The sequence below is a fragment of the Lycium barbarum genome, chromosome 1 (genome assembly GCF_019175385.1).
Source record: "Lycium barbarum isolate Lr01 chromosome 1, ASM1917538v2, whole genome shotgun sequence".
NCBI classification, from domain to species: domain Eukaryota; kingdom Viridiplantae; phylum Streptophyta; class Magnoliopsida; order Solanales; family Solanaceae; genus Lycium; species Lycium barbarum.
Genome location: NC_083337.1, coordinates 123,552,070 through 123,564,023, shown reverse-complemented (window position 1 = coordinate 123,564,023; position 11,954 = coordinate 123,552,070). Strand labels below are relative to the sequence as shown.

Below are 11,954 nucleotides of genomic sequence, written 5' to 3'. Positions count from 1 at the left end.
ACTATATACCTTTAGAGAGAAGGCTTATAACGCCTAGAGAGGGGACTTCGGGAGGGTGAATGAAAATCAAGGAGCTAGATCAAACCCATGGGTGACATAATTAGGCCCGCGAGAGGAGTTAGAGTCTCAACAGAAAGCCTCTGAACCCGTCGAGAAAGAGGAACCAGAAGAGGAAGAAGAAGAGCCTCAACATATGGAAGAGGAGGAATTAGAGCCCGTTGACATAGAGGCTGAGGGAGAGAAAGAACCATTTGAGATGTTTCCCGAGTTTTCAGAAGAGGATAATGATGCAAATAAGGAATCTGACTACTATGTCCCAACTAACGAGGGATCTGACTTCTATGCACCCTCACCCATGGTGGTACCTGCAACCTCCACTATGGCGTCAGAGAATTTTAGAATGCAGGCCCTTCTGGACCAGCCTGGTGGGGAGTAGCTTTCAAATCCCTTTCCTCCCCATTCAAAGTGGCTCCACGGCCCGTCACCTGTATGGAGGTATATGAAAGGATGGTTGTCATAGGAGTATCTTGCACCACTAAGGCTAGGTTGTCGCCGTCCGAGTTTGTGTACGCACACAAAAGGTGCCCGTTTCACCGCAATCAGGATGGTGATACCCTGAATAAGTATTTGGGGTTGAGGAGAAGAATTTGTAGCCTGATTGATGATAGGATCATTGGGACTTTGTAGGGGACACACACCCTACTAGTCTATGACCCTATTATCCCTGGAGAAGGAATCATTTCTACTACTCACATCTGACGGTATGATTTCACGATCTTCGAGGAGCCATACGCCCGAATATTCTTAACTCTGGCTAGTCTAAGAAAGATTAGACTCATGCAACATGCCCATAAACCCGCGCTATTAGGGCCCGATAGGAACAAGTTTTGCCTGTATCATACGGGAGCTATGGGGCACGACATAGAAGAGTGACACGCATTCAAGCTTGAACTTGAGCATAAGATCAGTACAGGAGAGATCTTGGTCATCTTACCACCACAGTACTGAGATGGAAGGAAAATGAGAGAGCGAGTTTGTAAGGGCAGCAACTCGCGAAACTATATTTTGGGTAGATATTAGGTGTCCCCATTTTTTGCACATAAAAAGTTGCCCCTTTCCCCATAAACATTGTAAGGAACCGCGCCGACCTGACGTCCCTATGGAGGGATATGTGGGAAGCCCTAGCCGGGCTTAGTCTGGGGATGTCTTTAGCTAGGTTTAGCCCAAAGGATATTTAGATAGCACATACATCCTTCTTTTGTAAAACGAACTACGATAGGGCCTGACTTCCCCTGGTGGGATACGTAGGCAGTCTACGTAAGACTCGGCCTTTGCGTAATATAAATTACAATCCCCTCACCCCCCCTCCCCCATTTGTTTGATTTCTGTAACAGGGAAGGGTTTGCCAAAATAAGTCAACCATAAAGGCCCAATGAACCAAGCTCCACCCAAACATCAAAGGCCCATAAACATCCAAACCTTTAGAACAAAGGATCAAAAGTGTTCAAGCTTAACATATGACTTTGTGTGCTATGTTTGCTTTAAATATCAATGTCTGATATCTTGCCTTTATATTTTTCATAAGTAACTAAATTTGTCTACCATTGAGTTATTCTTGTCTTATAGAACGAGGACGATTAGCATAGTACTGAAAGCTGGCATACTTCACAAGATCCAAAGTCGCGTAATCATCCCTCACAGACAAAGGCAAAAAGAAGATGACTGGTACCCCCGATAACGGAAATGAGCTCGCTCTCCATGACGGAAATTCCCAAGACCCATAAAAAGTATCATCTCAAGAAGATGTGATTGCAACATTATTGACTGCCGTTACAGCCCTCCAAGAAAAGGTGGCTAAGAATGAGGCAACCAATATGGGCAAGGATGCCTCGACAGAGGAAAGAAGGCCTCCTCCTCTATTCCCTTCGCTGAGCTCCCCAATGCCTGTTCATTTTCCTATATACCCACCAGGAACCATCCCACCTCCATTAAGCTCCACCAACCCAAACTATGCTGGTCCTTCTTAACGCACTCCTCCACCAACAAAATACACTCAAATCCCAGGGAACACTCACTCAGCTCCTTCTTACTAGGTTCCTCAGCCTGTTTTCATTGATCCGGTGAGCCAAGTACGTGCTCCAACTCCACCAAATGGGCAGACCACCACTTGCCCACTCAACCATACCACGCACCAAGTCTCATTCTTCAATCCCAACATCCCAAATGAATTCTCCCCAAGGCACAAAGAGCTAGATCATTGTGAAGAAATGGAAAAGGCCTGGAGGGCCGAACAGGATAAGCGTGAAAAAGATATGGAGAAAAAGATGGATGAATTACTGGAGAAATCCAACAGGTCCGCAAGAAAGGCTACCGGCCTAAGACATGATGACCTGTGCATACATCCGGATTTGGACCTGCTGGAAGGGTTCAAAATCCCAAAATTTGAGATGTTCAATGGGACAAGGAATCCCAGAGCACACCTCTGATCCTACTACGACCAATTGGTCAGAGTAAAGAAAAATAAACCTCTAATCATGTGACTATTCAGTCGTAGTCTGACCGGAGAAGCCGCTGAATGGTTCGCAACTCAAGATATGCGTCAATGGCACACCTGGGAGGACATGTCAGAATGTTTCATGGAAAGATTTCGCTTTAATAATGAAACAGTACCAGACCGCTATTACCGTCAAACAGAAATCAACAGAAAACTAAAGGGAGTTTGCCAGTAGGTAGAGGGCCGAGACAGCCCGTGTGCAACCACCAATGTGTGAAGGAGAGTTAGTCTATGTGTTCATTAGATCCCAGAAACCTGATTTTTATGACAGAATGTTGTCTATGGCTGGAAGACCATTTGCTGAATTAGTCAAAATGGGAGAGGCTATAGAAGATGGTCTCAAATTCGGAAAAATAGCTAGTGTCTTTAACAAGGCATCTGGACAAGCTACTGCAGGAATCTTTCACAAAAAGAAAGAGGACATGGCAAGCAAATCCCATATGCCAAACCCAAGCCCAAAAGAGCCGCAATCCTACCATATAACTACGCCCGTCATAAACTACTCCGTACCTGCCTATAATCCAACACCTGTGTATTACGCACAACCAAGCTTCACCATCACTGTACCGACTTACATGGCCCCGCCTAGTGTCCGTGTGTCCGCTCCAACTTACCAAGCACCACCGCAACAAAATTACCACCCATTACCAAATAACCCACTACAAGCATATCAACCACCTCAGAATTAAAAAAATGAACCACTGCCCCCCAACATATAATGCTTCACGCCTTGCTTTTGATAAGAGGCCAATAAGAGAATTAACAACACTTCTCTAACCTAGGGCTCCGCTCTTCAAAAGGTTATTGGTCGGAGGCTTGATCCAGAAGGTCCCCCCAAAGCCAACGTAATCGGGAAACAGATTTTACTGGGCTGATCAGACTTATGCCTATCATTCAAAGGGGAATGGGCACAGTACAGAGGACTGTATAAACCTTAAACATAAAATCCAAGATCTAATCGGCAAAAGGAAAATCATTTTGGAAACCCCAGCTCCTAATGTGAACACGAATCCATTACCTAATCATGGAAATAACGGAGTCCACATGATTGAGAGGAATGAGGACTGGAAGCCTATAAAGCATTGGTCCCAGGAACAGTCGAATCCCTGGAACACACATTAGCCTCCCTCATGCTCCAGGAGCACCCCAATTTCAAGGTTCTGATCCCAGCACCAGGAGCCACAAAAGCTACATCAAGGTTAAGAACCTTGATTCGAGAGCCCGTGGTAGCACGGATAACATAACAAATTACTATCAGATCCAAAAGCTAATCACTGTACAAGCAGCCATGGCTCAGGGAATGACCCGCTCGGGGAGGTGTTACACTCTTGAAGAGTTAGCTCAGAATGCTATAAGGAAACACCGGCACAAATATCATTATTACCATTGTTGAGCATTTGAAGAAAACACCATCACAAATATCAGTGTTATCATTACTACCCAGCTCCCTATCACACAAGCAGGCTCTTATGAGAGTGTTAGATAATGTACACGTGCCGGCTGGAACGAGCAGCGAAGACTTGGCTGAATTGGTATCCCACGTCATTGGAGAACACAAAACCTGCTTCTCAAAGAGGAGTTTCCAGCAAAAGGGACCTCTCACAATAGGGCTCTTAATATCACCGTGGAATGCAGAGGCAAGGCCATAGGGAGAGTGCATGGTGACAATGGATTATGCCTCAATATCTACACCATTATCAAAATAACACAGCTCAGCTACGATATGAGCAAAATCCGCCAGAGCGGGACAAACGTCAGGGGGTTCGATGGATCCCAAAGTGATTTACTAGGAGAAGTAGACCTACAGATCCAAGTTGGACCTGCCTCTTTCACAACAGAATTTCAAATTATGGCAATCACTGCCAACTACAATATGCTCTTGGGTAGACCCTAGATACACTCCGCTGGCACAATCCCATCAACTCTGGACTATGCCATAAAATTTGAATGGCAGGGACGGGAAATTATAGTGGCAGCTGAGAAGGATATTCAAAAGTATCCTTACAATATCGTTTCTCTGATTGAAGGAATCCTTACTTACCAAACTTTCATGTGGTGGAATACATTAGGGCCGCTCATGCAGAGGAAGAGGTCGATACATCTATGCCAGTAGTCTACAAGATCATTGCTTCTACCATGCTGAGGAATGGTTTTGAAATAGAAAAAGGCTTGGGAAGGGACCTCGAAGGGATAACAGAGCCTATGACAATCACAAAAGAAAACTACCAATTCGGTCTGGGGTATACTCCCAGTGAAGATGAGCTCACAAAGGCTATCAGGAGAGAACCCAGAGAAAGGAGTTTACCTTATCCAATTTCGGCTCTACACCAGTCATTCCCCAGAAAGATGCCGATACTAAATGAAGAAGGAATTAGCAAGGGTCTCGAGTCACTGTTCTAAGAAGAGGGATGCTACGCGATTATTGAAGAAAGCCAGGAGATGCTCGCCATACGCAGTCTAAGGCCGGGAGAGCGCCTGAACAATTAGACATCCACCCCCCTCTTGGCTCCTAGGTAGAGAGATGATTTTTCCTTAAAACCTTTTGCTAAAAGTGGCAACATCGGCTGAGGCCCGAATGATCACCTTTTCTAAATTACTTCATGTGTTTAAAATAGAAATGGTCTGACGTTGTTCCGAACCAAGATGACAGTTGTAATCAATTGCTCTTGAATTAATGAAAAACCTCAATCTACATAAAATTGCAATTCTTATCAGATAATAATATTGAATTTTTTAAAATTAATTGCACTTAACGAGCAATAATAAACCTAACTTTACTTTGCCTCACCTTTTCAGTAGTAACCATAATAAAACAACCGAAAATGTCATGACGTGTCGTAAAACGAATGAGGAATACAGACAACAGGAATATGAGGAATACGATGAATCGACAATGATGCTAGAGGTACTGGTAGAAGAATTGGAAGAATTAGAAGAAAAGCCAAAGCCGAATATGGATGAAACTGAGGTGGTCAACCCTGATGACGAAGAGGATGTCAAGGAGACACGAAGCAGCGGTCACTTGGGAGCTCCACAGAAAGAAGAGCTCATAGCTCTGTTAAAGGAATATGTGGATGTTTTTTCCTTGTCATATGCGGATATGCCAGGATTAAGCACTGAACTAATGTCCCACATATTACCTATTAAGGAAGGCTTTGCTCCGGTCAAGCAAAAGACCCGGACGTTTAAGCCGGACATGAGTATTAGGATAAAGAGCGAGGTAGAGAAGCAAATCAAGTCTGGAATAGTGGAGGTGACATCCTACCTGACTTGGGTGGCCACCATAGTACTAGTATCTAAAAAGGACGAAAAGATTTGAATCTGTGTAGACTACCGAGATCTCAACCGGGCCAGTCCGAAAGACAACTTGACTCTCCTAAACATCCATATTCTAACAGACAACTGTGCCAAACATGAGCTGCAGTCATTCGTGGATTGTTTCGCCAGGTACCATCAAATACTCATGAGCATAGAAGATGCTGAAAAGACAACCTTTATTACCCCTTGGGGAGTCTACCATTACAGGATAATGTCGTTCGGCCTCAAAAACGCCGGCGCCATGTACATGAGACATATGACCACTCTGTTCCATGATATGAAGCATCGAGATATTAAAGTCTATATGGACGATGTCATCATAAAATTAAGAGAAAGCTTGGAACCTACCATGCACTTGCGCAAGTTCTTTGAAAAACTTCGCAAATTCAATCTAAAGCTGAACCCTGTAAAGTGCGTGTTTGGAGTGCCTGCAGGTAAGTTTCTAGGATTCATAGTCAGTTGTAGGGGTATTGAACTAGACCCTACCAAGATTAAAGCAATTCAGGATTTACCGCATCTCAAAACCAGGAGAGAAGTCATGAGCTTCTTGAGAAGGTTGAACCATATTGCACGGTTCATAGCCTAGTCAACTGTGATTATAGAGCCAATCCTTAAGTTAGTCAAGAAGGACCCTCCCACAATTTGGATGGAGGAGGCATTTAATAGAATCAAGAGATACCTTTCCAATCCTCCCATCTTGGTACCGTCCAGGCCAAGAAGTCCTCTGTTACTGTATCTGTCAGTATCAAAAAAAGCTTTCAGGTGCATGATCGCCCAGCATGATGAGGAGGGAAAAAAGGGACATGCCATCAACTATTTGAGCAAGAAGTTCACTTCCTGCGAAGCGCGGTATACGCTCGTAAAGAAAACTTATTGTGCTTTGACTTGGATTGTCCAAAAACTGAGACACTACCTATCAGTGTTTACCACTCACCTTATATCCAGAATGGATCTGCTGAGATACATCTTCCAGCAACCAATGCCCATAGGAAAATTGGCTAAATGGAAGATGCTACTAAGAAAGTTTGACCTAGTGTACATAGTACAAAAGGCAATCAAGGGACAAGCTCTAGCGGATCTGCTGGCAGAAAGTCCCGTCAATGATAAACTGGAACCATTACGGACTTTCTTCCCAAATGAGAAAGTGATGGCTATAGAAGAAGAGGTGGCAGAACTATACTCGGGCTAGAGACTGTTCTTCGATGGAGCAGTCAACTACAAAGGATCAGGCATTGGGGTGGTGTTAATATCAGAAACAGGGAAACACTATCCAATGGCTGCAAAACTCAACTTTAGATGTACCAACAACATGGAGGAATACGAAGCATATATCCTCGGCCTCAGGATGGCATTGGACATGAACATACATGAGTTGTTAGTAATCGGGGATTCCAATTTGCTCAAAAATCAAGTAAAAGGAAATTAGGAAACCAAAAATGAAAATATATTCCCATATGTGAGTCTAGTACAAAGATTGTGTGGGAGATTTAAGAGTATTGACCTTAGGCATACCCCAAGTGCTCAGAATGAGTTTGCAGACGCATTGGCTATAACAGCGTCTATGATCCAGTACCCTGAGAGTACCAATATTGATATAGTAGTGATCACACTGAGAGAAGAGCAAGCTCACTGCGCCCATGTCGAGGCCAAGCCGGATGGCCAACCAGGAGGCCTACCTGGAAAAATGAGAGTATCCCCCAAAGTGTTCAGCAAATCAAAAGAAGACCATCAAGAGGTTAGTTAATGGTTTCTTCTTGAACAAGGAAGTGTTGTACAAAAGGACCCCCGACCTCAGATTGCTCGAATGTGTGGAAGTTGAAGAGGCTACAAAATTACTGAAAGAAGTGCACGCAGGGGCATACAGACCCCATATAGATGGATTTATCCTTGCTAAGAAAATCTTGAGCACGGGATATTATTGGATGACCATGGAGCACGACTCCTATAAAATCGTACAAAAGTTCCATTAGTGGCAGTTACATAGAGATCTGATCAAAGCTCCCCCCACAGAATTACATGCAATAAGCTTGCCCTGGCCTTTCGTTGCATGGGGAATGGACGTCATAGGATCCATCGAGCCTCCAGCATCTAACGGATATTGTTTCATCTTAGTCGCCATAGATTACTTCACTAAATGGGTTGAGGCAACTTCTCACAAATCAGTGACTAAGAAAGTCGTGGCCAACTTCGTCAAAAACAATCTAATATGTCATTTCGGTGTGTCGAAATCCATCATCACAGATAATGGTGCCAATCTGAACAACCATTTGATGAAAGATATCTATGAGTAATTCAAAATCACCCACAGAAACTCTACTGCCTATCGGCCGCAGATGAATAGAGCCGTAGAGGTTGGCAACAAGAATATTAAAAGAATCCTGAGAAAAATGGTCGACAAATACGAGAATTGGCACGAGCAGTTGCCTTATGCTTTGTTGGGATATAGAACGACGACTCGAACTTCCACTAGAGAAACCCCATACCTTCTTGTTTACAGTATAGAAACGGTTATACCCGCAAAAGTGGAAATCCCTTCACTCAAGATCATCCAAGAGGCAGAGATGAAAGATGCAAAATGGATCAAAAATCGTTATGAACAATTGGCCATGATAGAGGAAAAAAGAATGGTGGCAGTATGCCACAAACAGCTATACAGACAAAGGATGTCTCGAGCTTTCAACAAGCAGGTCAAAACTCGACTCTGCCAGATCGGACAACTTGTACTCAAGCGAGTCTTCCCTCAGTATGAGGAATATAAAGGAAAATTCGCGCCAAACTGGCAAGGACCATACATGGTCAGGAAAGTACTCTCCAGATAAGCCGTAGTCCTAGCCGAGATAGACGAACAAGAGTGGCCCAATGCCATCAATACAGACGCGCTCAAGAGATACTATGTTTAGGATCCCGTTTGCTGGTAATTGCATTATTATTTCCTTGTATTCATACCTTTTGGTTGTAATCGTACTCTGTAATAGAATAGGAGAAAACAAACCATCTATGTAATGAACTACGCAAGGACCTGAATTCCCCAAAGTGGGATACGTAGGCAGTCCATTTCGGACCCGATCACTTTATTAGTAAAACCAAAACTCACTTACTTTTTTCCGAACTATGTTCGACCATAATTCCTACTGTGATAGGATATGTAGGCGCTCTCGAGCTCGATTGTCACAAAAGAAAACCAAGAAACCCCAGGAAACCATAGAGACGATAAGGTGGGAAAAGGAAACAAGATCAAGCTTGTAAAGTTCGGCACAAGAATCAGATAGCATCAATCCCTATCAGAAACAGTCAACAAAGAAAGAGACAAAGTAAAGCAATAGACTGGAGCAAAATTTTTGAGGGGACCTAAACAATTCCTGCATAGCAAGACAAGACGAAGACCACTCACAGCAAGTCCTGAAATCGGGGTAGAATTTTCGAGAAAGATTCTACCAGTACGAAAGTCAAGAACCATACATCCGGGAAGAACTAGAAAACCTCGTTCTAAAAAACACAAGTCATAACACATAAAATGAACAAACATTTACTTTAAGGAAAAAAAATATTAACATGCATTTTATAAATTTTTACTGTGAATTTTCAAAAATAAATGTAGCATAATTACATCCTAGAAACATCTCTCGAAATACCAAGCCCAAGAGGGTTTGAAGGAGCATCAAAAGGAGACACCAGACAGGAAGACAACCACACTAATCGGCTTCTTAGGAAACTCATAATTTTTCTATGGATGTAGGTTTTTCACCACCAACCGGCTTGCTTACAGCAAAGGCAGAAGGAAATATTAGCCTAATAGAGGGAGACTAAAAGGGTCACGACAAAAAAGGGGTAATAAAGACGCATCTGGCCGCAAGGGTCACAGAGCAAATGAGCATAAAAATGAATTTGACAACAATGGTCACACAAAGAATGGACAGCAAAGAAATAGTTGACCAAGAAGGTCACAATTGATGAGCACAAAGACACATACGACCAAAAAGGACATGACAAGGACGAAAGGGAATATCGGGCTGCAAGGGTCAACAGCCAATACATTGGACGAAAGAAAGATTATCCAGCCACAAGGGCCCTATTTGTCATCTGCATGCCAAGAGGGCCATTCATTTACTTTGCCTTGAGGGCCATTAATTTATTTAAATTTCCAAGAGGGCCATTCATACAAACTGCCAAGAGGGCCATTCATTCAAACAAGCCAAGAGGGCCATTCATACAAATTGCCGAGAGGGTCATTCATACAAAATGCCAAGAGGCCCATTCATACAAACTACGAAGAGGGTCATTCATTCAAACAAGCCAAGAAGGCGATTAATACAAACTGCCGAGAGGGCCATTCATACAAACTGCAAATACGACCTTTCATTCAAACAAGACAAGAGGGCCATTCATTCGAATTGCCAAGAGGGCCATTCATTCAAACAAGCCAAAAGGGCCATTCATACAAAGGGCCATTCATTCAAACAATCCAAGAGGGCCATTCATCTAAAATTCCGTGAAATATATATGCATATTTTAAAACCCAGTGAAAGGCACACAGCTGCCAGAAAGAATCCGGCTTGCCAAGCTAGATCCAGACAAATTAGGGAGAAAACGTGAAACTTTTTCTTACGCAGCCGGTCAAAATAGGGTGCCCATGATAGTCAAGCTCTTCGGCTAGGATTTGTAAGCCATCCAAACTCATACTCAGCCACAATTTGTCTTGTTTTTATTTTTTTTCTAAAAAGAAAAAAAATCGCGACCGGTCGGACACACACTGGGAAATCTGAAAGTATTCCTGCATAAGGGACATATTTTTCTCCAGCGAGCCGAACTACATGTGACCTGATTCCTAGAGACTAGGTAGGCGAACTCCAGACTAGAGGGTCGGTCACATTCTAATAGTTGTCCGGAATGAACCTCAGTCATAACACTGAGGGTCTCAGGATTTTCCTTCTGAATCACTTAAAAGTAATCAGTTGCGTTGAACTATATGTGACCTGATTCCCAGAAACTAGGGATATGTAGGAGAACTCAAGACTAAAGGGTCGGTCACATTCTAATAGTTGTCCGGAATGAACCTCAGTCATAACACTGAGGGTCTCAGGATTTTCCTTCTGAATCACTTAAAAGTATCAGTTGCGTTGAACTATATGTGACCTGATTCCCAGAGACTAGGGATATGTAGGAGAACTCAAGACTAAAGGGTCGGTCACATTCTAACAGCCGTCCGGAATGAACCTCAGTCACAACATATATATGTATACAAAAGAAAAAGGCCCCTTTTTGATTTCTTAAAATATGGACCGAGTCCAGCCCAAACCAGGCTGAGACCCGGCCCAAATCACTAACAACATATAAAGGGTTATAACCCCACCTTAATTTCATTTTTCAGTTTTCCAAACAAACCCTATACCCACTCCGTTTCTGCCTCTTCCTCTTATGCGTAACCCTAGTGCCGCCTTTAGTTTTCCATCTTCTTTCTCCGTCGAAAATGGAAAATTTACAGAGTGTAGCAGACGAATACAGCTATTTCATGTTCATTATGGTGAAAACATTTAATGTTTCACTCGATTTCGCGATTTTTAATCCAAACACGGTAATGAATCGTATTTTTTCTTGATTTTTCTCTATTGTTATGAGATTTACTTGCTTTATTGTTGTACCTTGCTTAATTTCCATTGGTTGTGGTTGAAAGGCCTAGATCGAACCAAATGAAGTTCATATTTGGCCGTTCATGTGGTTAAGAAGTCATTTGAGACATAAATTTGATTTGAAGGTTCATTTTTAGGGGAATATATTTGTCCCACATCGATGGTTCTAAGAGTTAAATAATTTTTTGGGGTAACCCTATCAAATAAATAGAACCCCAACCCTATCACACAGAGGAGGTCCCTTTTTGGAGAGAAAAAGTCTGACTTTTTGAAAGTTAAAAGTTTTAAAAGAGTTTTAGAGTTTAGAAAATTGGAGAAATTTAAAGGAAGGCTGAAAACTTCGAATTTCAAGCCTCTATGACGAATTTGAGGTCTTTCTAAGTTTAAAATTTTTATTTTTTCTTTTGTTTTGAGTCTGTGTGGCTGAATATGGTCTTGGAAGCACAAAGGGCTTT

The 11,954-nt window shown here is 42.7% G+C and overlaps 1 protein-coding gene across 1 annotated transcript; it reads left to right on the top strand.

Moving 5' to 3' along the window:
- Positions 1-8,259: 8,259 nt before the first annotated feature.
- On the top strand, positions 8,260-8,691 carry LOC132613604 (uncharacterized). Its single transcript, XM_060327698.1, has one exon. The coding sequence runs from the start codon at positions 8,260-8,262 to the stop codon at positions 8,689-8,691; it is 432 nt and encodes a 143-aa protein (XP_060183681.1).
- Positions 8,692-11,954: the final 3,263 nt, after the last annotated feature.